Source organism: Gasterosteus aculeatus, chromosome 12 (genome assembly GCF_964276395.1).
Source record: "Gasterosteus aculeatus chromosome 12, fGasAcu3.hap1.1, whole genome shotgun sequence".
Lineage (NCBI taxonomy): Eukaryota > Metazoa > Chordata > Actinopteri > Perciformes > Gasterosteidae > Gasterosteus > Gasterosteus aculeatus.
Window position 1 is genome coordinate 20372585 of NC_135700.1, and position 19227 is coordinate 20391811.

General features: G+C 47.5%; 1 protein-coding gene across 1 annotated transcript in view; it reads left to right on the forward strand.

Annotated features, from left to right (window-relative positions):
- Positions 1-18840, forward strand: part of uacab (uveal autoantigen with coiled-coil domains and ankyrin repeats b) — a 31909-nt gene extending 13069 nt beyond the window's left edge. The window contains exons 2-19 of the mRNA XM_078085637.1: positions 1965-2095; positions 5806-5894; positions 6793-6857; positions 8136-8193; positions 8412-8482; positions 8749-8855; positions 9263-9444; positions 9775-9812; positions 10143-10199; positions 10415-10522; positions 10798-10830; positions 11219-11305; positions 11727-11763; positions 11865-11908; positions 12204-14882; positions 15102-15254; positions 16065-16130; positions 16504-18840. Of these exons, the coding sequence (XP_077941763.1) occupies positions 1965-2095; positions 5806-5894; positions 6793-6857; positions 8136-8193; positions 8412-8482; positions 8749-8855; positions 9263-9444; positions 9775-9812; positions 10143-10199; positions 10415-10522; positions 10798-10830; positions 11219-11305; positions 11727-11763; positions 11865-11908; positions 12204-14882; positions 15102-15254; positions 16065-16130; positions 16504-16575 (4077 nt within the window). The 3' untranslated portion in view covers positions 16576-18840. The remainder of the gene's footprint in view (positions 1-1964; positions 2096-5805; positions 5895-6792; positions 6858-8135; positions 8194-8411; positions 8483-8748; positions 8856-9262; positions 9445-9774; positions 9813-10142; positions 10200-10414; positions 10523-10797; positions 10831-11218; positions 11306-11726; positions 11764-11864; positions 11909-12203; positions 14883-15101; positions 15255-16064; positions 16131-16503) is intronic.
- Positions 18841-19227: the final 387 nt, after the last annotated feature.

Consider the following 19227-nt stretch of genomic DNA (forward strand, 5'->3'; position numbering starts at 1 on the left):
CAGTCTAATTCATGGTGGGGCTGCAGTCCCAGCCAGTTGGTTGACATCTAACCTTGCTACTGTGCAGCCTGGATCCGGGGGGGGGGGCATTAGATGGATGAGTTAACAGCAGCTCCTGGGCCGGCAGTGTCCTCTGTCCTCTGACTGCCAAGACCACTTCAAATGTGCAAAGCATAATCCCCCTCTGACATTAATATTTTCAGATGGAGGCCAGCGGGGAGCGTGGTGGGGGAAGGGGGGGGGGGGGGGTTGGCGATGTAAGCAAGGTCTTTTTGGCGAGCCTTGTTTCATGTTGGCAGTGGTGATGGACACCGAGGCCATTACTCACAGTGCAGGCATGTCCAGAATGTATTCTTAGCCCCCGTCTTCCTATCAGTCACTACAGAAAGGCTGGAGTGTCAAAAAATAAAGGGGTAACCAGTCTACGGCGCTGTCTGCACCACTGCTGTTTACCAGGGAGGGAGGAGGAGGGGGGGGGGGGGGGGCTGGTATTTTAAACCTGCGAGAGCTCCCATATTTACCCCCACTGAGCCTGACCGACTTGCCATTTGGTCGGGCGAAGACGAAGGAGAGAAGACGCAAAGAGGGACGCACGCTCTTTAAGTCACGGCTCGTTCGCCTCGTAGCCAGAAACCAATCCAGAGAATACAATAAAAGGAAGCGTATCACAGCAGAAGGAGACTGAGCTGAACAGAAGGTTGGAGGATTAAAGGCGAGAATAGAGGGGGGAAGCACTTAGGGGGAGGCTAGCGGTAGCCTGGCTGAGCTGACTCCCCCCTCCCCCCCCCTCCTCCTCCTCCTCCGCGAGGAGGAGTTGCAGTTTGCCGGCCAGGGCTGGTCCCAGGGCTGGCAGGGCTGGCCCTACTGCTTCTCCCCCTCCATTCCTTCCTTCCTTCCTTCCTCTCTCTCTCTCTCTCCTCCTTCTCCGCCTCCCTTTTTTTTAACAATCAACTGAACTGCTGTGCAGTGATGAACTTCCAGGCCGGCCCTGTGAGCAACACAGGAATGCTCAGAAAATCCTGCCAAGGAAACTCCTCCGCCTCAAGGGAGGCGAACTGGACAGGTTGAGCCTTCCGCAAGAGGACCTGCGCTGCAGTATAGCAGTACGTCCCCCCTTCTGTCACCCCGTCTCTCTTGTTGCACTCACTGGTTGAGCGCACTGAGAGACTTTTTTTCTTCTTCTTTCCTTTTCTTTTTTAAAAAAAACTGGAACCGTGGCGACTTTTTCGGTAGCGCGGTGCAAGGACCAGCTCCACTCACCCAAGATGAGCCGCTGGCTGAAATGCACCTCCATGCACTTTGTAGGTATTCGTTGGTTTCACTTTGTCATGGTTCCTGTTCTGTTAATGTGCTTTCGTCTACAAGTCTATAGTTGCCTGAAAGTTGTGTTGTAACATCTTCTAAAGTTGGGTCAATCGAGTTGCTCATCGGTTCACTACAGCAGGATGTTGTGCATGGTGTTGTCAAGAAGATGTGTGCGTGTTTCATCATCCTCTCATTGTGGCAGTGCATGTGTTTTGAAACTGTTAAGGTTGTAATGTGTGTGTGTGTGTGTGTGTGTGTGTGTGTGTGTGTGTGTGTGTGTGTGTGTGTGTGTGTGTGTGTGTGTGTGTGTGTGTGTGTGTGCTTGTGTTCTCTGTTTGTGTTTGACCTCCAGTATAAAACATCCCTATTAAAGTGTGCTTCCCAGAAGCCCTAAAAGTACTCTGTTCACATGCTCTGTAGCTATTACTCAGGAGGGGGTGGGGCTGGTGAAGCTGCAGCACATTGTTGGCACATTCTTGAACTTAATTATAGTCTTGTACTACAAAAGGACAAATTACACTGAGTCATGTACGCATATCTCATTATTTAATTAACATCCCACATTGTAGGTGTTACCCACTGGTCTTTGGTCAAATACTTGTTCAGCTATTGTCTGTTGAACGTATGCATGCATGACCGTTTGCCGTCTCCATTGTCAGAACACAGACTGGAACAAGTACGATGACCGGCTGATGAAGGCCGTGGAGCGGAGGGAGGTGGACAAGGTGGCCGCCGTTCTCAGCAAGAAGGCCATCATCCCCAGCAAGCTCGACGTAGAAGGACACTCGGCGTAAGTAAACGCAGCATCCAACCATCTGCGGACGTGCACACACCCACAGGTGGCATGTTGCACGTACGTTCTACCCTGCCCTTTTGTTAATAGTAATACTTCAGCATCATGTTAACACATGTCACACACTGTTGGGGTTTCCCCCCCTTGTTTCCCAGATGAAGCATCTAATGATGGGATTTTTTTTACAATTAGGTCACTTTTACTCAGAGATAGTTTAACATCTTGTCTCCCTGCATGACCCTTAAAAAGAAAAGAGGAAAAAATATGAAACGCCGGCCCCCTTTCTAAATTCTCCTTGGCTCTGGTGACCCTGTGAAACGTTTTTAGCCTTATAACTTCTCCCAGCTGCCCAGCGTCGGCTTTCGCTGCTGCATATTATCATTATGAGTCCCTTTTTATACCCATAAATGTCTCTTTTGGTGTCCATTTGACCGGAGGTCACTGTGGGAGTTGGTACAGAAATGTCTGTGGCCACTGAAGGCTGTTTGTGTACTCCCCACAGGAAATGACTCCCGGCAGACCGATCCACTGTAGTGCTATGCGACTCAAAATAATGCATTTTGACCCAGCTGCAGGATCGGTTGACATCTTTTGAGGACCATGTTTGGTTCAGTGGGATTTTCTTCAATCATTAATCTTAATCAGGAATCATGTTTTAGGTTGTTTTTGTTTTGCAAAAAGCTTCAAAAAGTGTAATATGAGGGACCAAAAGAGATGAAGTAGATGTAAGGTGCATGGAGAATAGTGGCTCAGCCCATCTGTACAATGGGCAGGCATTGTTTCTGATGATGCATCACACACATTACAGGTTCCACGATGGAATCATGGAAAACAAGGCGTCGAGCGGTTTAAAGTAGCAGGTGCTTTGTCTTATTGTTAACTGTAACCAGATTCCAACAAGCAGCATTTTGGGAGGCCCTCTGTTTTAATCCTGGATATTTGAGAGGTCTCTGGTTTCTGGCTTGTGCTTCAGGTTTATTTTGACAAAGGCTTCCTTCAAGCATAAAACTGTGGAGCCACAAATCCCAGCAGCCAAAGTGCAGAGTAGGTGCCGAGTATTTTCAGCGATCTTTGTGAAGTTCTCCCCCTGCAGCATCGCACAGTTCCGACTGTTGTACACATGTGGGGCTCGTGAATAAGCGCGACGACACAACACGCAACCTGATAAATGCCTGGTCTCATAATAAGGTGCCAGAATCCGACGGAACCACATCCCGTGACTGCAGAGGCCGCTGTTCCCGCTCATCACCCGGTGTTCCCCTGCAGGGCGGAGCGACCACAGCTAGTTAACCATAAAATCAACACGTTGAACGTTTATAGAAACGGGTCAACCCCAAACAATGGCGCACCACAATATCAACTCAGCAGGTCTACTTTTAGTTCAGTGGGCCACACACAGAGGAACACGTGTCTAGCGGGGGAATGTCTGCTGGCGTTGTCTCGTAATCATGGAACTCTGTGGGGAAGCTAATTACAAACCGTTAAGCCCGGTGTGTTTTCTTTAAAGCAGCGTGTCCACAATCCGGCCCCCTGACCGAAAGAGGGCGGCGGGGACGACATATTTCAGTTACTATCTCACTGGTTTCCTTGACAAAATGCCAACAGGATTTATGGTTTCTGAGAACAAAAATGAGTCATTCTTACACATTTTTTCCAGCGAGATAATCCGCTTTGGTAATATATCGGCAGGAGGTAAAAAGTCAAGCTAGAAACGAACGGCACGCCGGTCACATGAGGGCGATGTAAACACAGCAAGGCTGTGAAGGAGGACTAATCACTATGTAGTCTCATTTATCCAGCGCTTTGCAAAAATCACTTCCTGAGAAGGGTATTTACTTTATTTTCTGTCATAGATTAAAATGTGAAAACGCTTCAAAAGTAATTTACGGTATCTAAGCAAAGCGCGATTTAAAGAAAAACCATGACTTAAAGACCGGCGAAGCCAAAGTGCAAAGATGCTGACAGCAGAGAAAAATATCAGCTCAATGTCTTAAGCTAGTTTGTGACCGTTCTGCTGTTTAGAGCTAAATGGTGTTCGATAAGTCTGTGGGCAGAGTGACCACTTTGATAATGCACATAGCATTAAGCGTTAATTACTATGAAATATTGCGGCTTCACACGGATGTGGTTTCCTTTGACTTTCCTTTTGAACAAAGTGCAGCAACAACTGGACGAGTACGAGGGAAATCCGTGGGTATGAGTTGAAACCTTCGGCAGCACACAGTGTTTTGACTGTAGTGTCTGCATTGATAACCACCCGCTGTATATGGTTCAGCCAGCAGCATACTCCCCCCCCCGACCACTCTCTAAAAATAGCATCCGTATACCGTCGACCTGAAAAACCTCCCAAGGAGCAGGTGTGACGGGGAGACGCCGTGTGCTCTCTTAAAGTCAGACCCATTAGGTAACCGACATGTATCTTTGAGCCCTTTTACTCTCCAGCTGGGGCACAGTAAATGTCTCCACACCTCAGAACCGCAGATTCTCAGTGTTTGGTCGGTGTCTAACATTTGGCTGTTTGGTTGGTTTCTCGTTAGCAGTCTTAACTTTTTTTTTTTTCTAATGCATTTAAATCTCCTCCAATCAAACCTGGGCTTTAGTTTCTTTCAATTAGATGTAACATAGTCTCAAAGACGTGATTTTCATTATTCCTCCAGCCATCTTCTGTAAGAACGCCGTGGCTCATGAACCTCGTAGTTCCTAATACTTCCAACCGCGCCACCCCCCCACAGGACCCCCAACTGCTCCCCAGAGAACCCTCATCTCCAGGCCATCAACACGGCTTTTAATACCCCCGGCCGTGTTGAGGTGGCAGCCTAGCTGTCTCCTTGGCGGATACCTCGGGGTTAATGTATAAGCGGGCTCATGTGGCTTGATGGGTGACAGACTGAGATTGGTTTACACACCAGTGCTCTGCAGAGCCTTGCTGGCTGGCTGGCTGGTGGGGGCGGCGCCGCTGTGGGGGAGGACCAGGGAGGGGGAACAGCAAGGTTTCCAAAGGGATAATTGAAGACCTGTTGACAACCGAGTTCAGTGGGAAACCGCTTAATTGAGTTGTCCGTTAACAATGGGATGCAAACTGTGTTCCAATCAAACGGATGAAATACCAATTTCACAAGATGATCCCGATTCCTCTGCTGCTGTTTCAGCCTGTTAAATTCTTAGAGCTTAATATTTTAGTCAGTTGCCTGACATTTGTTTACCGTCGTGGCCGTTTCTTTGATCACATGACGCAAACTAGACACGCAGAGGGAAAAGTCTCACTAGTAATGTCATTGTGTAATTATTCTTAAACTTCTGCAACAGCTTCCCCTAAATAAGGATTGTGTTGGAGATGTTACCTTCACACACAAAAAAAGACCACGGGACACAAAAGGCATAAAGGGAAGAGAAGCCAGTTTGTAACCTAATGCGACGATGGGAAAATGCTGTTGTTGAAGCTCTTGGTTGCCACGGAAACATGACACAACCTGGGGGTTTCTTTTTATTCACCTCAAGAATGCTGATCCTGCGGATAGCGAGTGGCCAGGCGTCTGTTTGGAGTCCCGTTCTGGTCCGTTTCAACCCCCCAGCCTCCCCCTCCTCTTTACACCCTATCACCTTTTCACTTTTTCACCTGCTCCGTGCCGCCTACTCCTCTGACATCTCCCCGGGTCAGTTCTGCTCTCTTATTTGTCCCCCCCCCCACCTCTCCTCTTGTTTTCCAGGTTCCATTTGGCTGCGACGCGAGGACACCTCGACTGCCTCAATCTGATCCTGGCACACGGCGTCGACGTCACGGCGTCGGATGCCACCGGTGAGTTCAGGTTGGGCGAAAGCAGCGTCCCGAAGCTGCGGCGACATGCTTGCATGTGTTTCTGATATTTTGTCCACCGTCATTGTGTCGAAAAGGGTAAACCTGATACTTGAAAGCGGCTTGTTTACTAAACCAGAGAAGCAGTATTTCTTGGTCAGTAATATGCTTCATACTGAATGAAAGCTTCCCCCTCACTTCATGAATTTACTCCATCAAATGGCTTGAAGACCGTGTCTCTATACAGACCGCTTGGTTGATTAAATCGTTGATTTATTATGTTAAGACATTTTACACTTATTCCCCCTTTTCAGATTGAGAGGATATATTTTCTCCTTTTCACCATCACTATCCAATCTTCTTGTCGGCGGAAATGTTAACAGAATGTGACTGAGGGGAATTCGTCATTCGAACCTGGGAGAATAGCTGAAAAGAAACTGGCATAATTTACAATCGGGAGCACGTTGTGAATCCTATAATGCGTCGTGCGTGATTCATGCCAAACTGTGATTCCCTAACTGCCTCCGTTGGGATTGAAACTCGTGGTCTCCGGGTTTGCCGCCCCGCCGCTTCGCCCGCTGAGGCGAGCTCCTAGTGATTCACCGCTGAATCTTGTGGTGCAATCAACGGCACGTCTGCAGCAAAGCGGAACAACAAAGTGATGCGTTCTGGTTGATTTTGACAGAATAATGTGTCTGATTAATGGCGTTGTCGTGATGAAGCGACACGATTTTTGCGAGCGCAGTTTCCCTCGGTGCAATTGCAGACTTAAAAGTACCACCTAACCGGGTCGTTAAGGGTTGATTGCACAGTGAGTTTGGCTCTTGAAATACTTTGAATGCAAACCCCTTGATTATGATTGTAGTTAATGTTTCTCCCTTTCTTCATTTATTACTTGCAGGCAAAAACGCTCTCCATCAGGCTTCAAGAAATGGGCATTCTCTGTGTGTGCAGAAACTCCTGCAGGTAAAGCGCATTTGTCTTCAATCAACAATGTACATTGCGTTTGTTTCTTCGAGTTGTCCCCTGGCATCGCCCCCCACGCAGCGCGCTCCGCAGACCTGACCCCCCCCGGCCACTGTCCAGTTGCAGCAGTTTGCTTCTTTAAATAGTTATTCCCAAACGGCAGCTGAGCAAACTGCGTATCGGTCGACGGTAGGCCCTGTTGAGTCACGGCGTCCCACCGGGGGATTTATGTGTTTACAACCGAAGGGGGAGGGGGGGGGCTGCTATCTCGGCAATATTGTGCCCTTGCAGCGTTGTAGCCCCGCCCCTCTCAGGGGTGTTGACAAGCCCGCCCTCCTGCAAACCTGCTGTCCATTCCGTCATCACACCAGACGCATCAGCCCGACGCCAGCACGCACCGCCTCCACTACCTCCCACGTCAGCCCGAACCCCCGTGGTATAGGATACCCCCCCCCCCAGCCCTCCCTCCCTCCAAATGCTCCAACGTCGGCTCCCGTTGCCGGTCCAACTCTCGCCCACTTCGCTTTGTCACTTGAGCGCACTGCTAATTTTTGGCCCTTGTTGCTAGATAGAGTTGGTTTTTTTTTAGTGGCGCTCGCCGGCAAGCTTACCCGGCAACATGGGGCCCCTGTTGGCATTGCATTCACAGCAGGCCCTCGTCACCAGAGTGGTACACTCCAACCAGCTGACTGACTGACAGTGGGGGGGAGATGTCACAAGCATATCAGCACGGCGCCACTTAGTCCGATACAACCTGCCTGCTGTTGGGCTCCGGTTCCACCGGTCAACCAGTGGGAATTAACCATTTTATTAATACTAAAATATAATAACTTATTCTTTTTCTATTCTGCTAGATCCATGTGAAACAACCGGAGGTCCCGCTCACGTCTTTGTGAAATAAGCTCCTCCCATCCTTTGATTAACTTACAAACTGAAGATCCAGATTCGGGTCAAATATTCTTTAGCTAGCTTCTTTATCTCCTTAGAAAAATATGGAGTTGGCTAAATGAGCTTTATTGAAGTTGGTACTGAGGATTTAACATTTAATACAGTAACTTCATTTTCAACAGAGACTGTGACATAAAGAGAAAATATAAATCGTTGCTCCCATTTATTAATTTTTGCACATGAGATGTATTTAGTGGCCTCATTTTAAGGAATTATTCAAAGTTTTGCTTCATCCGTGAGCATAATATTGGATAATATGAAGTGACTTATTTTTCTTAATTGGAATAAAGGGATAAAATCATATATTGAGATATTGTGTGTTTTTTGCAGCACAACAGTCCAGTCGGAAATGTGGACCTACAAGGAAGAACAGCGCTACATGATGCTGGTAAGATTTCCTGTTTGAAATAAATTAAAAGCTCATGTGACCATTGAGATGAACCACATTAGATTAAATATTCCAGCATGCCAATGAAACCGTTCAGATTTTTAATAGCGTTTCACACAAAGCTCCTCGGCGCTGCTGTGTGCGATGGATGCACGTGTGCGTTTTGTTGGTAAATGGGATGAAATGATTGCAGTCGTTTGTGCTCTTTCTCTCCACAGTCATGGGCGGCTGCTCCTCCAGCGTGAAACTTCTCTGTGACAGCGGGGCTTCTGTGAACGCCACGGATTTTGTGAGAATCTTTCTATTTGTTTCACTCCATTTCACACCGTTTGTTAAACTGGTCACTTCTAAGGTATTTTCAGTTCAGTTGTCATTGTAGAAAAGTGTATTAATTGTTTTCAAGTCAGGTATTTAATATCTTTTGGAATTGAAAAGTGAGCCTTTTTAAAACCAACCTCGTTCAGCTCAGTCTTGCATCAACATCACTCGTCTCATAACTGCGGTTTTGGATGTAAATTTGTGTATTTATGTGCATGCGTTTTCTATTTTCTGCAGGATGGCAGAACACCTCTGGTGCTGGCAACCCAGATGTGTCATCCACGCATCTGTCAGCTGCTGCTGGAGCGAGGGGCCGACATCACCATCCGGGACAAACTAAACAAGTGAGAAACATCACCTCATTGTGGTGTTTTTATCTTTTTGGTTAACATGTTGGCATGCGTACAGTGCTGCTCACAAAAGACTGGCGTCGTCGGGTTATTAACTTAAAACAGTTCACTCTGTTGATTTCTTTGCTGTATCAGACTTGATGACGTTAACTTCAAGTCCGACAACACTGTCAGTTCTTTACCGGCTATGAACATTTGTCCCAATTACAGTGTCAAGAAACTAGAAGTGTTGACGAGTCCACTCAGCTCCCACCGCTGTGAATTATTTTAGACTAGATACACAGCGACTCGTCTTTCGTGCCACAGTATTTTGGCTCCACATCCTCATATTCAGACCCATTGGTGCCATAGACAGTTTGTTCCCGTCCTCGCTCACGGACAGCGTTTGTTGACGCCCTCAGGACGGCGCTGATCCTGGGCTGCGAGTTTGGCTGCAAGGACGCCGTGGAGGTGTTGCTGAAGAGCGGCAGCGACGTGAAGGCCGTGGACGGCTTGGGTCAGGACGCGCTGCACTACGCTCGCCTCAACAAGAACCCCGAGCTCGTCACCTTGATCAAAAGTCACCTCGACAAAGCCACCAGAGGTCAGTTGTTTGGAATAAATATTGGAGCATAATGTGCATGGCATTGAAGCCGACAATCGGCCCAACATTTATTTCAAAGAAGAGGATCTCGAGACAATTTGTTGTACAACTGTAGCGTGATGCTGTTTGTTAACATACGTTACAAAATAGATCTGCTGCGGATGGCAGGATGTCATCATTCGGCCTAATTTTTATTTTCTAGTCTCGCTTCAGTGCATTCCTTTCCATGAACATGTTGTGAGGAGCTTTTGTTCTGTAAACACACATGTTTTATCACATCTGGGTGACTGTTGTGGGGGAGGCTGAACTGGCTGTTTTCTCTTGTTCCAGATAAAGAGGCCGCGAAGATAGAGCAGTGGAAGCGACAGGTAATTGTTCTACATTTAGTTGACTGGCTCACACCATCCATTAAACCTTAATTCTCCACACTACCGTAATGTAGCATTTGATAGGGCCATTGTTTTCAGCAGCTCTTTTCGTTCAAAGATAATGTGTCAAAGCCATTCAAATGCTGAGAGACTGAATATTTTAGCGTTTCATTCGCACTTCAAATTCTTCTCACTCACTGGCTGCAGCTCAGATGTACATGACTGCCATCTAGTGAACGTAACTGAGAGTTGTTCTCTACACTTTCTAATCCCTCGGTAATGTTATCTCTTCAAAACACTGTTGTAAAAAAGATCCTGTGTCATCCGCAGCATTCAGTGGAGAGATCGGAGGCAGCTGAGGTTAACAGAAGGGATCAAATCATACATGTAAGTGCTGTTTGACTTCAGCCTCCCTGTTCCACACAAACACGGAAGCAACTTTTGAGACATTTAAGGAGTGTTTGCTTGAATCCACTGCATCCAGTCAAGTCAAATCATCCATATCCTCTCTGCTCTGATGCATTATAAGTGATTTCTAGCATTTAGCAGTTGTGTTAGTTGGTTTCAGTTTGGAAACTTTATTGTTTTGTGTTTTATTTCAGGACTTTGAGAAGCAGAACGAGGCCCTGCAGGAAAGCCTGAGGAACTATCAGCAGGATCAAAGAGCCTTGTTGGATCAAGTCAACGTGCTGCAGCAACAGCTCACACAGGTACAAATATAAATGTATTAAACAAATATGTGTAAATGTATTGTTTCAAGTGGATTTGAGTCACACTCTCATGGCTCAACGTCAAGGAATGTGTGATAACGCAAAGCAAGCTTTGACCTATGATTGCTGTTGTGAGATAGTGACTTACTCAGTGAGGAATCATCAGCCATGGAGTGATAATAGATTCCAAGATGATAACGAGGGATTCAATCAAAATAATGTAGTTGTTATTGGTAATGAATCCCTTAAATGACATGTTATTCATTTATCTGCAGGAAAAGATCACCGTGGAAGATGCTCAAAAAGAGGTATGTAAGTGGAATAATTTATTGGACTTTGTAGGCCTCATTCTCGAATTTGCAATCATTTTCTTATTTCTGGTTGTTTTTAAGAATCTCATTGTGCACAGCAGCAGTCACTAGTACAGTGTGGAGACGTCTACAGTTACTGTATGACCTCTGAATGCTAAAAATAAGAGCAAAGTAAAGACTTGCATGTTGAGGTGGAGATGAAGGGAAGGTCCGCGTGTGACGTAATGACACTTGTTAATGCTGTCAAAAAATATATCTAAATGTATTTTTGAGGATCCATCGGAGCGCATGTCTTCTCTTTGATGAATGCTGCTGTTGGATTGTATTTGCCATCATTCTCTAATCAGTCGCTTATTGATGGCCGTGTTTCTTTCTCTTGCATCAGAAGGATCAGTTGAAGGTGTTACTCGGTTCCAAAGAGGAAGGGGCTCGAGGCCAGGAGACCGTCAAGGTTCAGCTCAGGAGCACTATGGTCAGTGACTTTACGCTTTATTACATTTTCACTTGGAGCCTTTCATCTGACTTGTGATCAGACTTAAGACAAGTGTTGGTTCAGCCACCAAGTAGACAAATGATTTGGACACAAAGGACGGGTTTGAACTTTGATGTGTATGCTAAATGCAAACGATATCATTGCTGATAAAACAATGCTGCCGTTGTCTTAATGAAAGCCAAAACATGACCAAGATGCTTCCTGGTTAAGGCAGTATATCATGTCATGTTTCTATTGTCGCTGCAATGATGCAGTGGTCATGTGTTGGGTGCTGCTGATTTAACCTTAATGTCACATCCTCCAAAAGGTTATGATGAACAGTGTTGTTTCCCGTGCTGGAAATAGAAATGTATTCCAAGTCCCGTTTAGTAATTACTATTTGTTGTTCTGTGTATTCCAGGGGGATTACTCTGGACAGTCCGTTATCAAAGGCAAGCGTCATCTCTCGAGATTATGGAATCAAACGATTCTTAATGATGTCAACAGTCACTAATTCGGAGCTTCACGTTGTTGCACTTTGTTTTTCTTGCAGGTAAAGAAAACAATCTGGTCAAACAAGCTCACAGCCTGGACTCTGATCAGGTACATTTATATCTTATTCGTCTGAAGTACGGGGTTGGTAGTTTGCATTTGAGCAGTTTGAGGTAACAAAGGTGGCCTGAGTAGGACCTGTATACAAATCAAACCCTTTGTCCAGTATTCAGATCTTGTCTTTTTTTTCTTGCAAATGAGAGATTTTATTTCAAAGAAAATAAAATGTAGGAACCGTATTTGCGAATGAAGCACTAAGCAATTAAAACGTTCCATATTCTCAAATAAAGTACATATGAAAATGAATGTCAATTCAAATAAAATACAATTTCCCCACATTCTGCAGGTGCTCCAGAATCTTGCCTTGTCGCACTCGTTGTCCAGACCTTCAGAGAAGAACCATCCCTCTGTGGGCTGGCACATCTCCGCGGAGCTGGATGCCCTCCAACGAGAACTCGAGGCGGTCAAGAGAAGACAACAGGCGGCGGACGAGGAGACGGCGCAGCTTCAGTCGGCCCTGAACCGCAAGACCCGAGAGTGCCAGGAGCTGGTCCTCAGCCGAGACACCATCCAGAAACAGGCCGACCAGCAGATTCAAGGTCTGGAGGACGCCTTGGGGGACGTCCAGAAGAGGATGCTGGATTCCGAGTGTAAGGTGAAACAGCTGCAGGCCCACGTGGTCGCCGTTAAGGAACACCTCGGGGGCCAGGCGACGGAGGAGCTGCGCGCTCAGCTCCAGGACGTCAAGGCCAAGTACGAAGGAGCGTCGGCCGAAGTGTGCCGCGTTCGCAACCGCCTCAAACAGAGCGAGAAGGCCCTGGAGGAGTACAAGAGCAGCGAGAACCAGCTGGCCACGGAGGCCGAGAAGCTGAACCAGGAGCTGGCGGCCGTGACCGCCGACCGAGACGACCTAGCGATTGTTGTCGTAGAAATGGAAGCCCACCTGAAGGAGACCCAGAGCAAATGCGGCAACACGGTGCCGGCTGAGAAGTTCGACAACATGAAAAACCTGCTGAGCAACGCGGTCGACGAGAAGGAGCGGCAGATCGCCGAGCTGAGGGAAGACTACGACCGCGTGCTGGAGGAGGTGGCCGAGCTCAACCGCAAGCTGGACGGCCCGTCCTCCCGCGGCGCGGCGGGCGCCGTGCAGGCGGCGCTCGAGCAGCAGAACGCTTCTCTGAAAAGGAGGCTGTCGGACGTGACGGCCAAAAGCCAGGCGCTGATTCAGGAAGTGGAGGAGAGCGAGGAGGAGAGAGAGATGCTGCGAGAGCAGCTGGACGAACTCAACAGCAGGATCCAGATGGACTACGTTCCCGTGAACGCGCACGACGAAGCCCGGAGGAACATGGCGTCGGCGTTGGAGGAGCTGGAGGACAAGCTGGTGGAAGCTGGCGAACGTTGCGGAAAAGCGGAGGCGCAGGTCCAGCAGCTTCAGTCGGAGAGGCCGGCGCTGCAGGCGAACATCGGCAGCCTCCGAAGCGCCAGCGAGAGGCACCTCGGCGAGGTGGACGCTCTGAGGTCTCAGAACGCCGACCTGACGAAGAAGCTAGAACTTTTGCAGAGGAAATGCGAGGACGGGGATAGGGAGTGTGCGCGGCTGACCACGCAGAGCCAGACTCTGCAGCGGAGCTTGGAAGGAGAGTACGTTCCCAGACGGCAGCACGAGCAAGTGAAGATGGAGTTAGAGAGCGCCGAGGCCGAGAGGTTGAAGTTGGAGACCAAGGGTGAAGAAAGTGGGGAAGAACTCAAGAATGTGAAAGAAAGACACGAAAAGTTAAAGGAGAAGTTTGAGAAAGTCCAGTTGGAGATGAGACGAGACTATGTGAGCGTGGAGGAGCACAAAGCTGTCACAGACAAGTTGAACGCCGCCGTGGTGGAGGCGGAGAAACTGGCGAGCGACGCGTCGGCAAGTTACGCAGCGGCTCAGCAGGAAACGGCCAAGCTTACTCAAGAACTGGAAGCTCAGAGGAAAGAGCTTGACACCATTCAGGAGGCGATTCAGTCCAGGTTTATTCCACTGACAACAGCCGAGGAGAAAGAACACTCCCACAGCGCTCAGGTGAAGGACCTGAGCGTCCAGCTGCAGGAGATGGAAGAGAAGTATAACAGAGAAACGTCTGCGAGGGAGGAGTTGGAACAGGAGAAGGAGAAACTCGAGGTCCACGTCGAATCTCTCCAACAGAGGCTGGACGCCGCTGTGGCTACCAGTGAAAAGCACCGCAACGTGGGGGAGGAGCTCAAGGATAAGCTGGAGGCATTAACTCAGAAGTTGGTGAATCTGGAGCGGCAGCACGGCGAGGCCGCGCTTCAGAAGGAAGAGCTTCGAGAGCAGAAAGCCCTCGGCGACGCTCAGATCCAGAACCTCCAGGAGCGTCTGAAATCGGAGTTGACCCGAATTGCGACGTACGACACCGAGCTGAAGGCGCTGCACGACGCCGCGCGGCAAGCCCAGGCCGATTGCCAGAAGGCGAGGGAGGCTCAGCAGGAGGAGGCCCAGAGGGCGAGCGTCTTGCAGAGAGATGTGCAGGAGCGCCGCGGGGATCAGGCCGCTCTGCTGCGGCAGCACGCCGAGGCCCAGGAGGCCCTGGAGGCCGAGGTCGCTAAGCTCCGCCTGGCTCTCCGCGAAGAGGAGGAGAACGGCGCCCAGAGGGCCGAGGACGTGTCCGCGCTGCAATCAGAGCTCCTTCAGGCCACGCAGACTCTCGAGGAAATCAACTACAAAGAAGACCAAATGAACCAGCTGAAGACGGAGAAGCTGCGGCTGGAGGAGGAGGCCGCCAACCTGAGCAGCAGGCTCCTGAGCGCCACGGACGAGAGCGAAGAGGCCCGCCGGGAGGCGGCGAGGGCGCGGGAGGGGGAGAGCAGAGCGCGGACGGAGATGGAGGCGGTCCAAGAGAAGAGCCGCGCCATCGAGAGGGAAATTGGGGAGCTGAAGGAGAGATACGACGAGTCGCTCGCCACCATCCGTGATCTCCAGAGGGGGATTCAGAAGTCCGCTCAGCAGACTGAGGCCAAAGACAAAAAGGTGACAAGAAATGAGAATTTCTTTTTTTATTCATTTGACTTTATTTGCTGCTGCAGGCAGTGTGTGTTTGTGTGTGTTTGCCTTTTAGCTAAATTTCATTTAGTGTGTCTGGGGGGGGGGACGGGACATCTGCAATATATAAGACCTGTTTCTAGAGATGACATTCTTCAGGTCTGTTATAAGGTCTGTTAATAAACGTGTGTTTTGTGTGTCTCTCAGATCACGGAGTTGCTGACAGATGTTGAGCGGTTGAAGCAGGCACTAAACGGTCTGTCCCAGCTGGCGTACACAAGCAACGCGCCCAACAAGAGACAGACGCAGCACATCGACACACTCCACGGCCAGATCAAGAGCCTTCAGCAGCAGCTGGCTGTGAGTGGACACACGGAGAATGGCATTCACGTCTGCCGTTTCTGCTTTATTTAGTGTTTTTGTTCACGACTTCATTTAAATACCATTTGCACTGTTAGTTCTGCAATCCATGCGTTATGTGGTTGGGTATTTTTGTTAATAATAGGGCTTCAGAATTCATTCATTCAACCCTTATTTAACCAAGAAATGATTTGATGGGTCGACGTGGCGCAGGAGTAGAGAGGGTGCGCCGGGAACAGCAGGGTTGGTGGTTCGAGCCCCAGCTGCTCCCTGTCCCATGTTGAAGTGTCCCTGAGCAAGACACCTAACCCCTAATTGCTCCCTGGGCAAAAAAGCCATGGGTTAAAAATGCAATGTAAGTCGCTTTGGATAAACGCGTCAGCTAAATGACATGTAATGTAATGATGGAGAGACCTAATTCACAATATAGTGCAGTAAAACAAGAGGAACAAAGTAACACAAATGAGAAATTTTATAACAAATAATAATAATATTTAAGGCAAATTAATCAATCAAAACCAGAATAACAGCGAGTGAAACAGTATTGAATTAACGGTTAAAGTGAGGTGACCTTTGGATTGTTCTGCATGTGATCATGGTGATTCAAGCATGTTTACCTCCTTTACCTGATCAATAGAGATTAAAAATAAGTTAGCGTCTCCATTGCTGTATTCAAACCCAGCCAATAAACGTCATGACAAAAAAATACTATACTGTAGAAAGAAATGCGTGCTGTCCTCATCGTAACATTCAGGTGGACATAAGTACAAGATGTAATAACGACTGTGCTTTTCTCCTCTGTTCCACAAGGATGCTGAGAGGCAACACAGAGACGTGGTTTCCATCTATCGGACTCATCTTCTCAGTGCAGCACAGGTACGTTTCACTCTCTACCGTCTAGCGAGGAGGACGGTCTAGTTCGTTTGTTCACACATGTTAGTTTGTATGACACACTGGCAGAGCACATTAAATGTACGACCTGGAGAAGACCAATGAAAGGCGTTATGGGATCTATCGAGTCATGACTTCACTTTGGTACAAGCAGAGATTTCCCCTTGCATGTTTTACACTACGGCAAAATGCGCCACAGTCAGCCGTTGGTTTGGTAACGACTAGTGCATGAAAACAAGAACGCCTGAATGATGCAAACACATCAAGGTGCGAGTGCAGAATTATAGTTGGGAACAAAGCTTTGAGACGCTGTGGGTGGATGAACTACAGCTCATTACTGACTGTGTCTCCCTCGCAGGGCCACATGGACGAGGACGTGCAGGCGGCTCTGCTGCAGATCATCCGCATGAGACAAGAGTTTGTGTGTTGAAAGCTTCCTGCGACAAAACAAAATGCTGCCTGCTGACCCAGATTCACCGTTTTCACACCTCCCACTGCTGAGTTCACCTGCTGTGGCCCCTGTGGGTGCCCTGTGCGCGTGTGTGTTTGTGTGCGTGTGTGTGTCTGTATGTGTCATTGGGCAAAATTTCCGAAACAGGCTTTTTTTGTAGTAGTAGTGTGGCTGCACTTTAGCTCCCACATATCAATGTTGTGGGTAAAAGTGAAGAACCGTCGATTAAGATACAGACGATTTCAATTTGCATAGATTTCACTTTACTTAAAGTTTATTGTCAGTTTTGTACCTGTGAAATAGGGGTGTCTTTTCACAGTCAACTCCACCAGTTGCCAAGTGTTTCTCTTTTTTTGTTTTTAAGTAGGCAGAAGGGAAATCTAATTCTAAGAATCACCGATCCTGCTTTTAATGTCAAAGGTCGGAATCAAAAGTGAATTCCGATTTACTTTTTGATCTACAATTGAAATCGTGACGCCCTGACTGTGAAACCCACTTGTTATCATTTTGACATTTATGCAGGATCGTTTTCACATCAGAATACTATGTGAAAATGGGATTCCGTGGGATCTGTTGTACACGATGATCACCTGGTTGGTGCGTTGTTATGCAATGTGAGGTGTTATTTAACTCCCACACGCTGAGCTGACATGTAAACCGGACGTGAACACAAAGACCACGTTTCAGACAGTCGCTCTCATGCAGTCTGTTTTCTGCAGAGTATAGTAGAATTTGAGGGATACGTTCACAGGTCTTTTTTAAGTGGAATTTGAGGGCCAAATGAGCAGGCTTTTCCTAAAAGACTAATTATAGAAACTGTCACATTATAAATCCCTCTTAATAATCACTTATGATCCACTAAAAGGTTTTATTTGCTTTAATTATTCCTCCTGTTCATACTGGTCACTAAAAGATGCCTGAAAGACGTGTGGACGTATCCGTTAAATCCTACGACGTGTAGACTTCTCAGCCGCTGTAATCTGAATCGCACCGAAAAGTAACACGATTAAATTAAGTAATAGATGTTTGCTCTGTGCAAAAACAGATCTTAACCTTTAACCATTGCTCATATGAGGTTTCTCCACTAGGATGTAGTCATAGCGCGTGTTACCGTGTTTGTAGTTCAATATTCCCGCAAAAAAAAAACTTTTTCACAGAAATCTCTTTAATCTTTCCCCTAATTAAAACATTTTCATAAGGGAACCCCGGATCAAAGCACCCGACAGACTTAAAATAATGTGAATCTATCCTTTAACTTCGTGAATGTCGGCTGCGTTCTCTTTACTCTTTTTGTGGCACAGTTGTCGTCTCCTCGGGGTCCAAACCAGCTCGCGTGGTCCGAGGCCAGTTGGAATAATAATATTTAAAAAACCCGGGGAGGGTAAAAAGCTCACTCACGGCCTGGTAAAGTCTGCCCGTTGTTTGTGCTGGATTTGATTTATGGAGTGAGTGGGTGGGGGTGGGGGGGGGGTCTTTTGCCGTGTCCCACAGTTTGCAGTGGCACGTCGTCCTTTTTTGTTGAAACCAGCGTCCTCTAGTGGAGAGACTTGGCGGGCCAAGTTGACAGGAGTTTATGGTGACCGGGGGGGAGGCAGCCGTTTGTCTTTGTAGAAGCTGGAACATCCGCAAGCGTGTGAAATCTCGCGGATAAGCGACGGAACATGAAATAGCCCCCACTCTCCCCCCTCTCCCCCCTCAGCGAGGGCTGCGTGCCCCTCAGCCCGCTCTCTGTGCCTCCGGTGGTGTCGTGTGGTGGTTGTGATTGTGGAGCGAGTCTCTTATGCCTTTACACTGATGTATTTTCCATTGCTTTTTACTACTTTAAACACTGTACTGCAGTGTGACTGCATTCTGATCTTCAGCAGGTCTGGAAGTAGAGCGGAGCGAAACGCGCTCAGGGTGACGGTCCGAACGGAGCAGATCCCTTTATTTATGAGGAAAAACAAAACTTCTTTAGCGGTTATTTCTTTCAAGCACTCCGGTCTTTACCTTCCAGTTGCACACAGTTGGAATTCTCACTCTCTTTTTTTATATTTTGGCCAAAAACTGACACCAGCAGATAGTTTAGTAATTATTCTCACATTTTGTCGTGCAGATGTTTTGAATTACTTGCTGTCTTCCATCTACTGTTAACACAGACCGCTGATTGAATCCAGTTAAATCTCTCAACTCTTTGTCTTTGACAATAATCTCTGTGTTTGTGACTCAGTAAAACCAAATCAATAAAAGTGCCTAACATAGAAAACCACATTTTTGTTCCGTGTTTTTGTATTTCCACCATTGTGACTATTTAGTGATGTTTCCTGAAGCGCCATCATCCGGTCAAGCGTGAACTTTGTATAACAAAATACCTTCAAAGCTAATTGCCTTTACCTTCGGTTACAGCTGAACTTTGGGTTAATTGCTAATTAGCACCATGAACATGAAAACCCTGTTTAATCATCAATATGTTAGCATTGTTAGCAGTCTAGCGCTAGCCGTTAGCTCATACAGCCTTGTGGCCTCAGAGCTGCTAGCATAAGATAAGATTGTCAAGCTCAATTCCAGTACAAATGAGGAATAAGTGCAAATCTATAATCAATCAAACAAGTATAGATTATATAAAGTCTGATTTACAAGTTAATGTTAAGT